The 18,557-nt window shown below is 41.6% G+C and overlaps 1 protein-coding gene across 3 annotated transcripts in view; it reads right to left on the reverse strand.

The window, feature by feature from the left end:
- The window catches only part of DISP1 (dispatched RND transporter family member 1), a gene marked incomplete at its 3' end in the record, with an annotated part of 93,389 nt that extends 78,807 nt beyond the window's left edge, over positions 1–14,582 (reverse strand). The window contains exons 1-2 of one of the 3 annotated variants that reach the window (XM_082306577.1): positions 8,468–8,582; positions 8,147–8,189 (exon numbers count right to left, since the gene is read on the reverse strand). In XM_082306577.1, the coding sequence (XP_082162703.1) occupies positions 8,147–8,184 (38 nt within the window). In that variant the 5' untranslated portion in view covers positions 8,185–8,189; positions 8,468–8,582. Of the gene's footprint in view, positions 1–8,146; positions 8,190–8,467; positions 8,583–14,400 lie in introns of those variants that run through there. The other 2 variants (XM_082306576.1, XM_082306578.1) reach the window with 2 other exon arrangements.
- Positions 14,583–18,557: the final 3,975 nt, after the last annotated feature.

An 18,557-nucleotide genomic window follows, 5' to 3' on the forward strand; every position in this document is an offset into this window, starting at 1 on the left:
CACTTTATTCCCAAGAAGTTGAACTTCTGTTGAAGAAAACTAGACTACAGCTTGCCTCACTGTTCTGCAAAATAAAAGTTCCCTCCCTGACACGCACTCACGACTGGATGTTTGGCTATGAGGAAGGACTCAACTAAACTGTATGTCCCAAACAGGGGCAGAAAGTACAGAATGTGTGTTTCACATTCTGAATGGAAAATGAATATATTTAATGGTGGTGGCTACTAAGTGGTATTTGTCTTGCATGAATCATTTGAGATATTTTGCACTATATCTACAAAAGCAATGAAAATTCTTCTATTAACAGACTTAGTTTATAACACATCTATCTCTGTACCTACCACTTCAAAAAGACACCTCTCTCGCTATTGCTATGGATACCAAACCCATAGAACATCTTGTTACCTCCGTTTGGAAACTCAGCTCAGATGTACTGCACTAAAATTAGCACACTGAGGGTATTTTATCTACACATTTTAAAATAGACAAGACACTCCTTTGTAGAGACGTTTCAGGTTTGTGGAACACACAAGGTGTAAGACTATCACACTTCTGTCAAAATACCTTTAATAAGCTTTACATGTGAGAGAACTTTAAAACAAGGTTGACAGTAGAGCTAGTATGGAAAGTGATTGGTACACAGCACCGTGCTACACAGATAGAAGATCTTCAGATAAAAGATCATGCCCAGGCTTCTCCCCTGCTCAAGAAACATGCCTTTGATTATGAAGTAGAAGGGGACAGAGGCATTGTGGCTGTGGAGTTCCAGAATTAAGTTTATCTCATCACATACACAGGGCTCCATTTTACCAAGGAAACTGCTGCTAAGTGTTTCTTTTGACCCTTCAAAAATGGTCATCTATCTTTTACAGAGCTGCTTCTTTAATAGGTGTTTTTCTTCCTTACTCATCTTTCACTTTCCACATGAGGACGTTCACCTTTTCACTCTTTTCCACTATGTTGCCTCTTGACTTTTGGCTTATTTGACCAAAAAACTAATCACGTGTCCTGCGGCAGTTGTTAGCCTTGTCCTTAAGGACTGCAGGGCTTAGAACGAGACATAAGCAGTATTTAGTCTACTTGTATCTTCACTATAACAAAGATAGGGTTCATTTTCTTCAGCTTTCAAACATGCCTGCCCATGCGTCTTCCGGTATGACCTGAGAAAGCAGCAAGTTAATGTTTGACTTCTGTTTTAATTGTATTTTTTTTCTAGTGGTTAGTTAACAGCAGAGTCTGGTGTGCTGTGCAGATAGTTTGCATGGGCTTAAAAAGTCAGCAGTCCGTATTTCTGAATCGAGATTTGAGGGGTTACATAAACACATTCATCTTTGTGATCCTTATTTTTTGAAGAGGAGAAAAGTAAACGAGTAGTTAGGAAGGAGCAAAGCAAATGGTTTAGAAGGGAGAGAGCTGACCAGAAACATACTTCAAGTGTTGTATTACGTAACTAGTCTCTCCTGGACATTTGACCTATGCATGCAGGAGTTTTATGGTTTAATGTCCTTGTTATGCCAGCTCTTCACCAGACAACATTCACCATCCCCTTTTCCCAGATCACAGGAAGTCTAGGACCTTTCCTTGCTTCATGAAGATGTACGAAATACAGCAAGTTTTGCAGTGGCAATACTGCATTCCTCAGTTCCTGGGCACTGCAGTAATGCATATACATTGTCTACCTATTTAAATGTCAATTGACAGGACTCCAAGGTACTGCAGGGCACACAAAATCAGCAGGCTTATTTTACTGCAGAGGGGAAAAAAAGCAACCTGAACAACTGACAAGCTGGTGCAAAGTAAAGATATACACGTGAACATCTCTGCATTAACTCATTCCAAAGTGAACTTAATCCATTTTCAAAGCAGACAGTAGAATTTATGTTCACTGGCCAGTTAACTCCCAATGAGAACAGCATCATTTGGATGCAGAACATTCATTTGAAAATAGCTAGTATGAACCTTCTCTACCTCATTCCTCTGTAAACAAACATTACGAACCTGACATATCCATGGCAACTTGTGCTGTGGAAACCAGAATTCAACATAACCTTTTAAAAAATTATGCCAGTTCTTTCACAAAGAATTCACTGAAGGAACTATAAACCCTGCAGGGTGACACTGTAATAATAAATTTAAATGTGAACGTCAGTGGAGGCCTAGCTTAAAACCCACACCTGCAGAAAGAAGCCTGCAGGGATTTCAGTCTGATGCTACCAGTTTTTAAAAAAAAAAAAAAAAAAAAAAAAAAAAAAAGGTATTTCATTACCCTAAAGACCCCACACGCCCTCTCACTCTTCAACACTGCTGGTTTGTCGAACCAGAATGAAGTCATACTAGCATGGCCCCCAGCCTCTTAGGGAACTGAAACTAAAGAAGAAATCCATAGGATAGTTGTATTGCTATAACAATACTAGAAGTCAAATCAGTTTATACTGATGCAGCCTCCTCACTTAGAAAAGTTCGGCAGTAAACAGAACTGGGATTCCAATAAAATTTAAATTCTGCAAGCTTTCTGTACCCTTATAAATCATGAATGAAGCCAAACAACTATACCATACCTCTCAAGTCTTTGAGAAAGGAGCTACCTGAAACAGTAGTGAGGAAAAAAAAAAGCAAAGGAAAAAACAAGAGGCTGCGTTTTCCATATAAAACGACTAGGGAAAATACGACAGTAAGTTCTACTGTGATAGGTATTTTTAACCTACCAAAATTTTAAATGGTTCTTCTTTAACCTGAAGATACTGTAGCAGAATTCGTCAAATAACCTAAGAATCCATGAATGAAAACCTTGGTCTTACATACTAACATTTAATGCAGAAAGAGATACACGTCTGAGTTTTCATCTCTGTAGCTACAGACAAAAATTAATCCTTACAGCATTACATTCTGTGTGTAGAAAACAAGGCCAGGAATTAAACATGCCCTTCAGCAAATCATAATTCAACATCATATCTAAGATTATGATGCTGACAGTTCTGTCTCCCAGGCCCAAGTTCCTGCTACCAGACTACACTGCCTCTTACTCATGCATCTTAATTGCTAGTTTTAGGAAAAAAGGGCATGCAAGATAAAGGCTGGTATCTGCTAATGAGGGAATGTTTTATTTTATATCTTAACTCTAACTCAGAGTAATGAGCAAAGCAGCCTGAAATCTCAGAATCTGATAGCAAACTTACCATAGGGGTTGAAGAGTCTAATTTATCCCTTGCCCCCAAAGCGATTTTGTACGAAACTGGGAAGAAAGACAATTTTAGAAGTTCGTAGCCACCAGTATACACTTAGTGTATCAACTGGAAGATATTTACAGTCATGAAATGGAAGTGAGCCAGAAGATTTATAAAAAAGTATTTCCCCCCTCTCCCCCAATGCAATATTACTTTTCTTTGAAGAGCAGGGAGTGGAAATGAGGGAATATAGATGTGTGATTTTCATTACAAGACCCATTAGCACAAAATGAGAAAGTGATTAACATGGGCCCGATACTATTAACCACTTTGATACCTTTTTAATTTGTATGCCCCTGCTTTCTAGAAACCCTTCTAGGATTTTCTAATACTATAAAATAATGGTTGGAAAGGAGCTCAATAAATCAGCTAATACACCCTCTCAGGACTGGAGGAGGAAAGCACGGTCTAGACATAGTTAATCTGTGCCTTACAAGGCACTCTAAAAATGGAAATACCACAGTCTTCCAAGCAATCTGTTCCAGTCATTCACATTTTTTTTCTAGTGTCCATTTACACCATCTTTGTTACAGTTTAAGCACATTGATGACAGAACCACTGGTGGAGTGGCTAGAGTGAAAAATGCTCTCCTCTCTTGTTGTTTATATCCCACCTGAAAACAACTCTTCCTTCTCCCTGTAGTCTTCTGTTCTTTAATGGAACCAGTTCTAAACCCTTCTGTGAATAAAAAAATTACACTTTCAAGACTTTGTTCTCTTTACTTTCCTCTATACTCTCTCAAAGCACTCTAGCTTTTCTGAGGTGAAATGCCTAAGCCTAGAATGAAGGACTGTCACATGATTTATCGAAAGTTATCCTGCTTACATATCACAGTACATCTGACTTGTTTGCAACATCTGTGTTAACAGAATCGCATCCAGTTTGTTAACTGCAACATCACCAGATCCTTTGCACAAAACTCATTCTACTCCCCCCACTGTCTACTTCTACAGAGATCAATAAATGGAGGATCTTGAGTCTTGTCCTTATCCAAAAGGCATATTCTTCCCCAGACTGCTTCTCCACTTTCTTGAAATCATTCTGAACCCTAACCATGTTTTCCAACGCACTTGCAGCAATTCCTAGCTTGGTACCATCTGCTGCTAATATTGCATAGCCTTAATGTTTCACTTAAGTTGAAATTAGTGACAGAACCCTGCAGAGACCATTCAGTCTAGACATCCTCTGGTCTGACAGTGATCCACAAAACTATTTAAGGCTTTTCACCAACTTTACAGTATTTAGAGAAACATTTCCTTCCTTTTCATATGGACAAAATCATTAGAATAGCTCATTAAACTAAGAACATATTTGTTTCTCCCAAACAAGACTGGCTATCATGTCAGGAAAGGAGATTTGACTGCTTGTGAATTTTCTTCTGAGAAAATCCACATTTATGTTTATTTAACACCTTTATACTTTTTCCTTGAAGAGCTTACCAAATAGTTCACACGTGTTGCAATGTTTTTGCCAGTGGTCTCCAGTTCTCTAGTGGTTCTTTTCCACCTGCTCCTCTTAGATACCGGTACTGGCTTGGCTTCTCCTGCTCCTTAAAGAACTTTATCTGTCAACATAGAAACTGATAATGGTTCTGAGACCAGGAATCAGGTGAAGCAAAGTAACCTTTTTTGAATTTCACCTGCTTTTCAAATTAGCACTTTTATAAGTGTTCCTCATTATTTTTGTTATCTAAGGAAAGTTCCTACACTGATGTTTCTAGGGTCAGGTATAATAGCAGCTTATCCTGCAATAAAGATAAATCTGAAGCAACAAGTGCACTAAACATACAGTTTTCTCAGCATCATGTTACATTTCTTTACTCAGTAACAGGCCAACCCCTTACTCTTCTTAACACCATATAAACTATTCTAGAAGTACACTATCTTAATTGCAGTAAGCATAAGAGGATGCCCTTAGTATCAAACATGCCTGAACAGATACAGAGGAAGAGCTGGCCCTGTAGAAAAACCTCTCTAGAGACAGGAACACACTAATGTAAACAGCTTACTTATACACGTTGTACAGTATAATGTCCTTGTATCATGCATTTCTATTATTTAACCATATTTACCTTTTAATCTTTATTCTTAAATTGTTTAACATAACTTTGTCTCAGTGTTAACACTCTCAGCCAGTATGTGCTCTTAACCAAATTTATAGAAAGAAATGCATACTTTAATGAAAGCATGAAACCAGAAATTTTATATATTTTTCTGAAAAAAGGTTCATCCAAATATTTTCCAAAAAGGTTGCAACCCACTGATTTCTTCGAATATTTTCACCTCTCAGCTCTTTTATTAGTTGTCCACAGCCTAACTTAGTAAACACCCAGCAGCATCTCACATTCAAGTTATCAATAGTGCAGTTCAGTAAACTGGGAAAACAGTCTTGTGTTACAGGTGGAAACCATCTAACTGATCATCAAATACCTCATTAGTGCTAAATGAGGTCTCTTGCCTCTTGGTCTGGTTGATCTTTACCAATCATGCTGCTGTACATCTGACCATGTCCTGAACTCATTCAACTTGCTAACTAGAAAGCTAACCTAAGCCAGTAGTTTTCTGCTGGCTTAGCAAATTGTATAGCCTTATGCCATGAGCACGTAAGGAGAAAGCAAGACCATGTTACTGGGCTTGCATGCTGTAGTAGGAAGTTCTGATTCATATTTCCCAACAAGTGCTGTCATCCCAACCTAGAACATTACCCACAGTAAGAGCACAGCTGCTGCACGTGGCAGCCACATCTATAACTAAAACTACTTGATATTGTTAGTTATAGACAGACTCTCGGGAAGCTAGTCTATACAAGTCTGAATTCACTGAAAGAAGGTAACTGTGAGAAAGAAAAATTTAAGCAGTGGAGCAAAACTGCTGCATCAGTTCCTACGACTCCCACCTGCCCTTCTCCGTGTAATAACCACAAGTGCTTGTTTTTGCCCACGTTTTATTACACTAAATAGTAAATCATGGAAGACTACTCAGAAGCAGCTCACACATAACATAACTACATCTTATTAAGAACTACCAAAATATTTACTTCATTCAATCTTTTCACTTAACTATATTTCTGTTATCTACTTTGCCCCAGTCATTCTGCATAGCGCTGTAATACAATGGAGTAAATTTGTAACAAAAATATGAATACAAGTTTCCAGGAAAGGCAAACAAGATACCACAGAACATCCTCTTAACAGGGTTGACAAAAGAGCTGGCATTAAGCCTTGAAGAGTAAAGCAGTATAATCATTCTGGGATATCATTCAGACCCACTGTTACCAGTTTACTGTGTTTTAACTTGGAACTTTTGACACTAAGGCAGCAACCACCAGACCCTTCCCTGGAACAGAGAGGGCAATATTGAAAGGTAGGGTAGGCAAGAGGGAGCTCTTTTAATTACTTGTGGACCTCAAAAGTAGGAAGAAGCCTTAGTGTCTCATAATCCCATTATTACAGCTTCAGTTTGTGGGTTTTACAGATTTAGCAGCCTAAGTTCTAAATGCAGCAAGGAACTCTGAACAGTATATTCAAATCGCCTTTGGGGGTTAGAGGAAACGATGCCAATTTAAGAAAAAACAAAAACACGTTTGGCACAAGCAAGCAGATGCTAGCTTGTCCTGCCTAGATAGTAAAAAAAAAGATTAGAAATTCATATATTTCTGAAAGCAAATAACCCCTTTATTGGACATGTTATTGGTAAAGCTGTGACAAAGAGAAGTTAAAGAGCTTTGCAAAGTAACAGATTTTGAAAAGCTAAGAAGAGAGGGACAAGCCCTCCCCAATCCATCCACCATCACACATCAGTGATCAAAAACTATTTGAAAAAAATCATTTAAAGACCTCTCAGTTTCCCCAGAAAGCAGTTTGGTTTGTAGGACTCAACCATGTCCAAGGTAATAACAAACAGCCATGTGACCCTCTCATGGAAAGGCCATTAAAAAAATACATCTGGAGTTCGTGTTGGCCAGGCAAATCAATATACTTAGTCATAACTCAGCAGCACTACTTACAAAGCAAGTAATTGTCTTCCCACTAATGCCATCTCTACAATTTTTAACAGAGAACAAGTTGCCAAAGTACTGAGTTTGCAACTGATCTTAAACTGGCTTTGCTTGACAGCAGATTAAGGAGAGAAAAACAGTTCACCGATACAACAGTTAAGCAGTTACACATTAAAAAAGCCAGTTACAGTTCACAGTCAACCATAACTACTTTCTTCAGCTGTCTTAATGTATAAATATTATTACACAATGATACATTGACAAATACTATACTCTAAAAAAACCTTGATACAAATCTTGCTTTTTCATTTTGTGAAGTTTCACCATCAAAGAAAACACATGATGACTAATTCAGGCCCACAAAATTTCTAGGACTATTGAGGATCTTAGACTTTACTGTCACAGAAGGGAGTTCTAAACTATATTAATGATCTGATTTTTAGTTTTAATAATGATTTTGGTTTTAATTTGATTATGTTTTTATAAAGGTATCAGCATGCCATACATTTCACATGATTTAACTTCAAAGGGTTAAGATTAAGTTACTGAATTCTTGTAATACCTGCTGTAGTTTTTCATGGTATTAAAGAAGCTATCAACAATAAGTGAGAACATATGTTTAAGACTAGGGCAAAGTTTATTTCAAGAGGCAAAAATTCCCTTCAGCTTTATATAATTATTTTGAACAGCATATGTATTAAAGAAAATATTTTACCTTACTTACATATTCAAACTATGTAGCATAGTACTCTGTAATTTTCCAAGCCCAAAACATCATTAACTGCAGCAATCTTTAATTAATTACTTGGTTCTCAAAATCCCCCTCTTCCTTCTTCCCACCCAAAGATATCTCCACACCACCCAGTTTTTATGCAACTTTAAGAACTGCTGCCCAACAAGGGTGTTTCAATATTAAATATTTTTACCTTTGGAAATGGATCCTATCAGCTGTATTGCTGAGCATAGCAACTATTTTCAGTGAACAAAAAAGGGAGAAAAATCATAAGTCAGTCTTTTAAGTTCACATCAAGTCTAGAAGCATCTTCAGTCCAAGTCTATAGGTATCAAGCACCCACCATGTCTTACAATTAATAGGAAAGTGCAAAACTGAGAAAACCACAGACTAAGCCTTGCAAAAAAAAAAAAAAAAAACACCACACCACAAAAACAAACCTTGAAAACCCCAGCTTTAATTCCAGCACTACCCCAAAGCACAAGTGTAATCTGAGCTGTATCATTCCACTCACATTCCAGGTAGAACGGATTTTGTGTTTACAAAATGTGCCTTCTCAAATCTCATGACTGATGCTCCATCCTGTGTATAAATATTTAATCACAGACAAGCACTTCATGAAAGGCAGCTTGAACACGTATCAGTGGTAAATGCATCTCCCCTAAGCTAAAACATAGAAAAATTCTTGTTATATATATATACAATTAAACATTACATTGACAAAGAAGCCTTAAAGAGATGCGCATTGAAAAAACCAATTTCTTAAGTTAGTCATTATGTCTAAAATATTTTTAAAGCATACTCATTGATCAGACAGGTACAAGTCACAGGAAGATGATGCCGCTGTACTTAAACATTAAAACCTGAAACAACACTCGTCAATACCCTCTTCAAACACTCAGCAAAACAGCAAATGTGATACTTCTGAGAAGCAAGCCACAAGCACAGTACTAGCTGTGGCAATGAAACTTACTGCCTTCGAGATTTACTCGTTGGTACAGCTCCAACAGGCACGTCTTAACACATGCAAGGATGGCAATGGCATAGAGAAATACCAGGGAGTCTAAAACAAGGCTGTTTACAGCCCTTGACCAACCTTGGTTACATAAAGACAGAAGATAAAGAACTAAAGCTCCGGGGGGGAGGCTGAGATTCTTAACAATCCAGGAATAGCAATAGTTTAATTTCTAAATGCTATAGTTCTGCACAAAAAAAGCACTATTGCTGAGCATGCACACTTCACCCGGGAACGCAAATGTTTTCAGATGACAAGGGAAACATTTTGTCCTATTAAAGCCCGAGCTATCTCCTTCCCATTTTAGCTGCATGTCAAGTTCATTAACAAGGAGAAACTATACAAGACTAAAACACAGTATCCATCTGCTAATGGTTATGGCTTAATTTACTCATTTTTATTAATTTGTGCTACATAGCACAAGAGTTATGTTGTACTACAGACAGCACAAGAATGGTTTTATCATGCTGCGTTTGTCTGTTTCTACAAAAACAACAATGCTATAGATTAAGATACACAGCAAGACCTTTCTTCAGAGACTTGAATGCAGAAGGCTAACATTATTTCCAGTCATAGGTTGATTATACCAATGCACCAGAAAGCAAGTTTTTCATCTCTACCATAGAGGATAAAGATGGGGGGAGGAATAAAAACAGGGAGGGGAGAAAAAGTGTTTCATTCACAGCTCCTGTAAGCTGAGCACACTGTGACCACCACTCTGGGCTCTGCACCACTGAGGACACCCAGCATGGCACCCCACCCTCTTGAGGGTACCTGTACAGCTCCTCTCATTTTGGGCTGTATGCCTTAAGCTGTCTCCATACCACAAATCCCTCAGTTCCCCACCTCAGCACTCAGGTCTCCCCTTGCAGGGATGGGCTCCGCATGCCCCTTTTCTCATCTCCCATCACACACTCTGAGACCATGCACCTTACAGTCACTGGCTGTTCTTCTGGTGCCTGTCACTCCTTTCAGATGTATTTCTACTTAATTTCAAGTGGCACTTCCCTGTCTATATAACAACCAGTTCCTCCCTCTGTCTCTCCTCAATGCCACCTTCCCTCCCCAGAAAACTTTATTCTTGCAAGGTCTATGCTACCCTACATCACCACTAGCAATCTTTAGTCTCCCGTGACCCTGGCTTCGTCCCACTCCATTTCCCAACACTTCTTTCCTTGCTTTTCTTTGCCCCACTCACCTGGCCTGATGCTTCCAATTATAGATCTTTTCCTTCCCAGTCCACCATCTGACACTGGTTCTCCTTCCCCACAACTCTCCCAGCCAGATTTATTTCTGTTAATATTGTATGCTGGAGAATCTTCCACAGAGCAATTTAAACTGCTATTAATAAGCAGAGAGTAAAGGTCAGCTTAAAACAAACAAACAAACATCTTTCAGCTTTATAAAATTGCTTCACACAGCTCAGGGCTTCTTGACCAAGGAATCCTCTCTGTTATTCTAGCTTTCACCAACTCAGCTGGACTGTGCTCCTTGATGTCCAGAACATTTCTCGAAAGCTCTTGACTTTTTGGATTTGGTGTTCCAAAAATTATGTGACAGATAAAATTCATACTTGGACTACCGCAAGCCTCAAAAATCAGAATTCAGATGGAAATTTCATGTGGCTGTTCTATTAACGTCAAGACACACACAACAACAGCACTAGCGTATCACACCTCAAGAAGACATCCCCTTAAAAGGGTAAGTTACTGTAACAGGGGTCTCATTTTCACAGTAAAGCTAGAAGTATTTTGTTTACAAGAAAACATTCATCTGTTAATAGTTATTTGTATTAAAATCTTCAGTGTCAAACAAGCAGTAGTTAAAAGTTTTGACTATTCTAGCATTACAGTCTCACTGAATATATGATTCAGAGTCTACCATCTACTCTTACACCAAAGTGAAGGCAGCCTGCTTTTTTTTCTTTTTTTTTTTTTTTAATATAAGAACATTTTCACACCTTCCCATAGTGTTTAATTTTTGCTGCACTTCACACCAAAACCCAGCTGACTCTGTAAAAACTGCTCACAGGAAGTCACACTAAACTCAGAAATACCATATGGTCACCGAACAAGAAAATAGCCATGGTTACCAAACCAAATTCATGCCATTGATCACTTTAAAGAGAGATAGTTGTAAGCTTCCTAATTATCTGAGGTGATTATTATGTATTTCAAAGTTTGAAAGTAATTCTATACTTCTATCAAAGCTAATAAATCAATCATCTCTGTTAAAGGCTTAGAGGGAAAGTAAAGCTTACTGCTCAAATCTATGGCCAACATATGAGAAGCATTACTATGAAAGCCATTCAAAAAACCTCCTCATGGGAAAGGGTAACATTATGAGAACTAAGTGTTTTCACATGTTCTTTTTACCTTTGTTCTTTTATAGTCTTATTTTTCACCTCTTCTACGGCAAGATTTTTTTTTGGAGGCTACTAATCTGAATTCCATCTCTTTCTTCTCAAGGCCCCTTGGGACCACTCTCCCCCATCAATGTCTTTTGTTCCTGCTACAGTAATTCCCTGATCAGTCAAAAACAGCTTCACGTGGCATTCTTCAACAGAGTTGGGAATCTGCAATGGTAGCGGATTTGGAAAGGAGGAGTGAGGGGAAAAAAATCATCATTTGAAGGAAAAAACCCTACTTTCTCAGCAATGTTGTAAGCCTGTCTGCTAAAAAATAGAGAACAAGCTTCATCCTGAAATCATGCCTCTCAGGCATTACTGAGCAAGAGAAGGCAATCAAATTGAAGCAAAGGTACTTACTGCTCTATACACAAGACAGCCCAGCCACCGACACCTCTCTCCCAAGTTCCATGAAGGCAACCAGTCACCACTGCGGTCTTATTTATCGCATTATACAACCCACAAACAACCTTAACTCTGCTACAATGAGTTCAAAAGCAGGTTAAAAAAAACGCAAACCCCAATCCTTGCATTTTATTCCCTACATCCCCAAAGGGGGGGGGGGGGGGGAACGACAGATGGACAACACGAATGACACCCTCCTGAGTAATGCTACAAAGTCTCAAATCCTAATGCAGTCTTCCATATTTTGCACCACTATAGTATCAGGTCCCAATTTCAACATCCATCTGTTTTTAACTGACGTACACATTTAAGCTTCTAATCTCAAAATAACTGTGTCCTCAAACTAGGCTATTATATTACTACAGGATATTACTCACTTTGCTGTAAAGGAGGAAATAAATCTTTCTGCAGAAATTGATTTTCCTTTCTATTTAATGCCTTTCAAAATATTTTATACAATCATGGTGCAGTTCAACTATTCCATTCCTAAATAGAATACCAGTGTCAAAGGATGTTGTGTTTTGTTACTTTAAGCTTAGCATTTAAAGATAATTACTTAAGCAAAAAAAGCCCCTGGATGTTTGTTTGCCTCTTTAATTTGTACCTCCGCTCACTTGTACATTCAGCAATCAGCACAGCAGCATCCCAATACTAGTTGCAGTTTCTGGGAGCTACTGAAAAACTAAAACAGCACAAGTCATTTATTTTACATTCAGAGTAGAATGTAAATATATGTAAAATAAATACAACTTATGAATGTTATAAACATTCACAGTATGTCATAATGTTTATAAGCATTATTATTTGTTAGAGTCAACAACTTACTGGTTACAAACTTAAGTATTTGCCACAAGAGTCTATAAATGCTGATGCTTTAAGTATTTATGTTTTCCTAATACACATTTCCCCACTCCAAAGACTGGTAGCCCCCCCCTTGGCTGTTTCACACTAGATCTCGTCCACCTCCATCACTGTAGGCTGTTTGCTTCAGGCTCTTATCCCTTTGCCCAGTTAGGAAATCCCATCTTCCTCCCAGTCCCTGGCCGTCCCAAGTGCTTTCTTGCACCTTTATTCCCCTGCAGTTCCACCAGTCAACACTTTTAAAGCTGAGCACATTTATAAGCCCATTGACAATTTGGATAGCTTATCCTAAGTGTTTGTTACTATTTTACAGGCTTGTCTAAGCCAGACATTCTATAACAAGCCACTTGCAATTCTGATCAGACAGTTTTTGCTCATATAAAATACAGACACACTACAGATACACTTTGAGTAACTACAGTTCCTCATCACTCTCCTGAAAAGAGCTGGCTCTCATTTGCTGACGGACAACGTGAACTATCAACTATTCTACACCACCATATTTTTCAATCTCATCCAGAGGCTGAGAAAACAGACGGAGGGTCCTATTGCCTTCCTCACAGAAGTGTTTTCAATTAAACTTACAATATCCTCTCCTCCTCTACTAGGAGAAAGGTGGGAAGAAACCACCAGGTGAGCTGTCCTTCACATGGGAGCTAGCCCATTCTGTAAGTGGAATACAGTGATAACTAGCTGCAACGGTTGCAGATGTCATCGCTGACAACACGATAACTGGTTACTTGCACTGGATCCAGAAACTAAAGAGGCTTGTACACTACTCATAACATACATATCCCTGGACAGTCTTATGGTCTCTCCAGTATATCTCCAGCATTTGCCACCACCACCACTGGAAGCAATGCTTAAGCAGCTTGGTTGCGCAGAGAGAAGTCATGAGTTACCATATCTTAATTTCCCAAGACAAAGGGCGCCATATGAATACCCTTTAGAAACCACTGCCTGTAGACCTTATGCCCTCACAGCCTTTGCTCCTAACAAATAAACCAGGCAGCTACAAGCAGGGTATGTCCGCACAAAGACTATAGGCACACGAAAGGCTGATCATATTTCAGTCCATCATGAAAGAAAAAGTTAGGTGCCTGAGCACCTTTAAAAAAAAAAAAAAAGCCCCAGCTCGCACTAAAATAAACACAAAAATTCAGAAGTGAACACAAAAAAAATAATTCGTTTTTACATAATGTTTTAAAATAAGGCTCAGAAGACACAAAGGCACCGCTGGCTGCCCAGCGGCTGAGAGGGCAACCGTGACCGCCTGCACAACCAGAGCTCTCCCGCCTCCACCGAGGAGACGCCGGCATCCCGCGGGGACGGGGCGGCGGGCCCGCCCTGGGGAGCGCTACCCCCGGGCGAGGCGGTCCCTCTCCCCGCTACAGCCGCCGGCGGAGCGCGGGGCCACCGCCGCCTCCCCCGAGCCGCCTCCCCGACCTACTGGAAAGGGCAGGCCGGGGGAGCCGCCTCCCGCACGGAGACGGGGCGGGGGGCCCGGGGCGCGCCCGCCAGCCCTGAGGGGCTGGAGGCGGGGGGAGCCGTCCCGGCGGAGGAGCGGCGGGAGGGCTGCCTGCCGCCCCGTGCCGCGCTGAGGGGCCCCGCCGCCACCCGCGCCGGGCTGCCGGGTGCCCGCCGGAGCCGGCTGCGGCTGACGCGGCCAGTACCGCCCTCCCGCCGCGGGGGCCGCACACCTCAGCAGCGGCGGCGGCGCGGAGAGACCGCCCCGCCCGCCCCGGCGGGCTCCTCTCACCTCACGACCGGGGGCGGGCGGGGAAAGCCGCTGGCCCGCCCGGCGGCGCGTACCTGACGGCTGCCGGCGGCGGGGGGAGCCCAGAGGCGGCTGCCCGTTGTTGCGGCCCGGGTGGCGGCAGGAAGCGAGCAGCCCCCGCGGCGGCGGCGTCTCCACCGTGGCGCAGTTACCATGGGACGGACGCCCTCTCCCTCCGGAAGTCACCGCCGGGAGGGCGGGGAAGGGGGGGCGGGAGGAGGCGCCATCTTGAGCGCGGCGCCCGGCCCGCCGCCTGCCTTCCGCCATCTTGAGCGTGGCGCGGCCGCAGGGCGGTGCGGGCGAAGAGCTCGCCCGAGGGCCTGTCCCAGTCCCCGTCCCTGTCCTCCCCCCGGGGTGGGTCCCTGGCTACGTCGGGGAGGTGCTACGAATGCAGATTCTCTAAAAACCTCCAAACAACGACAGCCTAATACACACAGTTTTAAAAAGAGATAAGCAGAGGGAAAGTCCTATCTAGGGTTGAAACAATTCTCTTCAGCGTAAGAAAATTACAGTAGGGAAAAGAAAGCGATCATAATGCTACCAGCAGAAAATCTTTTTTTTTTCTTTTTTTTATTTTTTCTGGAGGATTATGTGAAGAAACTAAACCTGGCCGTCTCAGCAGCCACCCTGTAACCTGAGGTGGTCGCAGAGGGTCTCTGGCACCGCGGCGAGACAGGGAACATGGCGGAAAGGCCAGGAGCCGCAGGGAGGAGAGGAGCGAGCGTCGTGAGGGGCGCAGGCTGGCTCCTCGCCTCGCCCGCGGCGCCAGCAGCCAGGCCCACCCGGGGCACGGCGTGGGCCGAGCGGCCCCAGGACCGTTTCGTCCCAGACTGTAACACAGGTCCCTTCTCTGGCCCCTGCAGCAGGGCCCACAGCATCCCCATGCACGCAATGGACCACCCTTGACCGTTTAAAAAAATATTAATATTAGATATAAAATTACATCTAGAAAAGAATTTAATCTAGATGGGTAAATCCAGTGCTGAAATGCTAGGAAAAGCTTGCTACAACCATAATTGTGCCATCTTGTGCATATGCTTTAGTTTTTAATTACATGATTGCGTACCATTTTGTCCCAAAGGACCTCTGCCTCATTTAGCGCACAGAATGCGCTGAAATACGGTTGCGTTGTTGCTCAGAGACGCGGAGTTTCCTACCCTTTGAGTGCTTGCTTTTGCAGTTGGAATAAAAGTACGTCTTCGTAATTTTTAAGACCAGAATAAAACATCGGATAATCCGCAATGATCCCTTGCACATGACAGGCTGTTAAACTCTCATCCCATCGTGAGGGTAATTGGTTCTCTAAAAGTCGCTCTGAAGCATGTGAAACACCGCGGGTCAGGCAGTCAATGGTTTGAGAGTCAGTTTGCAGCCTGAGTCAGAGATGCCGACTCCCTCCCTCTCTCTTCATTCTTCCTCTGGAGTTCACTCGACATGAGTTTTATTAAAGGCTCGTTATAATCCTGAGTTCTGACTCAGACCTCATCCTAAACGCCAGAGGGGTGTCTCCTGTACCAGCCCAAGAGTTTGTGTTTGGTCAGACAGGGGTAGAATCAGAGCATGAAATGCTGGGGAAGTTGATGTTTTTACCTCTGTCAAGCCTGGCACTGGAGCTGCGCTCAAGGAGCGCAACTGTGAATGGGAGAGAGCATATGACTTTTAGAGGAGATTTCTTTTCTGCGAAGCAGCATGAGCAAGTGGAAGAGGAAAAACTCCAGCCCCTCTGGCTGCAGAGGGACTATGCTGCCAGGCCTGGGCACTTAATATCATGTTCTGCCACTTAATCCCTAATTGTGCTGATTTCTTCTGTCAGCTCAAGCGACCACTGAGTCATGTAATATAGTTTCTGTGATTCCTGTGACACCTTCTCTTTTTTCATAAAATAGACCTCCAGGATATCATTTGTGCTTCAGTGATCCTTCACTGAAGTATACTAACCTCGAGAAATTTAAATACCCGTTTTTCCACGCCACAGCTCCTGTCTTTCAGTGCCATCTAGTGTTCACGCGTGGAAGAAATGCTGTAACTAATGGAATTTCTCATCAGATCGATTTGCCGTAATTAACACATTTTGCAGACTGATAGATGGCACTGATGGAAGGTATTTTTGTAAATTAGTAAAATATTTCTATATATAAAATCTAGATATATATTCATAGTTTTATTTTATGGCACTAAATTCTGACACAAATCTCTCTTACGTTATTTAAAATCAATAGCACTCACAAATCAAACGGATTATATGTATCTCAGTTACTTACTTCTGGCTACGCTGTTCTCTGTAACTAATTAGATTGCTTTAGAAAATAGTGGACACAGAAAAAAAAAAAAGTACTGAAATAATCTATTACCTTGCTTCATTTTCAGCTCTCCCGAAAAGGAGTAGCCATCCAGATCAGAGCCCAATCAAAATTTTACTTGCAAAGGAAAATTGCAAAGCTTGGAGTGACAGATCTTTCAATCCATCAACAAAAAGGAGCGCGGTGGTTTTTGAAACGAGGAGACAAAAAATGAGGGAGTATCCAGAGATCATCTGTCTTCAGCTTCTTTTCTCCCTTGATGTCTTTCTTTACAGTGACTGCTTATTCTCATCCCATGATCAGCAGTGAAATAGTTCATAGCCATTGAAACACCCTTGTCTGTCTTTTACTATTAACACATAAACTTAGTTAAGAGACAAATATGACAGACTTATAAAATCTCCCCATATTTCTATGAAGAAGGTGTTCAGTGGCCAGTACAGATAATTCCCCGTTGAAGATCTCAGAATCTAAATTAAGATATAAATCCTGAGTAGCAAATACAATAAAAGGAACATGAATACAGAATTTCATACAATAGTTTTGTGCATACTCAGATCCTTCTATATGTTTAACAAACCTTACCCTCCCTACCTGCACAGACGTGAAAGAACTGGAAAGTCATTATTCTCTGAATTAGACCAGCTGAAAAGGAAACAAAGCAAGACACTCAGCAGCTTTCATTCAGTGAAAATTTAATTTAATTAGAGCAATTTCAGGTCACACTTCTGGCAGCTGTGTTTATCACACTTTCTTCAAAGGACAGGAATTAGCATTGACTGACATTAGCATCAAAGCTCATTTATTCACCTGCCCACATCCTAACAGCCCTTCTGAGTTTGTCTGTTTATTTAGCACGTTAATAACACCACAGTAAATAAGATTTCATTTTGGAGCGTGCATGATTTTTGTCAAAGCATTTAGCACAGACTTCTTATAATGCCACGGTAGAACTCCTCTTTGCAGGTTTGATGAAAGGCCAGCTAGCTGTTCTCCAGAAGAGATATTTTAAACGATTAACAAGGACAGACTGGGATCCAGAATTACTTTTTCTTTCTTTTTTGTCAGCAACTAGAAAATATCTGTCTTTCAGCGGGGGGGGAAAGTGCCAGAAATGACCTGTCATCCCTTACGCTGCAGAAGACTGCCCGAGTCCAAAGCATTATGTCATGAGGGGTTTGAACTTTGGGGTTTGGGGAGGCCGTGCTGTACTAAAGACTCAGCTCTCTGTTTCACAGCTGCTTTGTCCTTGCCAGCTCACATGGAGGTGTGAGCGCTGCCCTTTCACTCACAGCACATAACCTGCTATCATCTCTTGTGAACTAAAAGTAGGTTCTTACTGGTAAAGGCCATGTTTTATTTCATATTTGGGCAGCACCTGGCAAAACAGGACTTGATCCCCTATTAGAGCTGCTGGAGCACAGGAATCAGGTGGACGGATCGTAGCTCAGCTGCCTCTTTTGGAGGCGCATATAGAACTGCCGCCACATCAGACCAGACACCAGAGATGTCGGCAACAGGAATCTGCTGCCTATACTGCCACCTCAAGCCCCGGGGTGACAGAGAGAAGCAGTTAGGCTGGGGCCTCACGGGCTCATTTTTCAATTATCTGTAGTAGTTTGCATGTAGTCATGATTGCTCTTGGATGACAAAGTATGAGAAAATTATGCCACAGAAAGAGAAAAAGCTCCTTTCAGTTCCTTTCCAAAAAGAGGTAAAGCAAACAACTCCATTTCATTTTTCAACAAGTGGAACCCAACTGAGCTGATGGAGCAGGTTCACAGCGGGTGCCCTTCACCAAAGGATTCCCTCTAGGTCTCACCTTTACCCCCAACTTGC

This window comes from Platalea leucorodia (genome assembly GCF_965183815.1).
Source record: "Platalea leucorodia genome assembly, chromosome: 3".
Taxonomy (NCBI): domain Eukaryota; kingdom Metazoa; phylum Chordata; class Aves; order Pelecaniformes; family Threskiornithidae; genus Platalea; species Platalea leucorodia.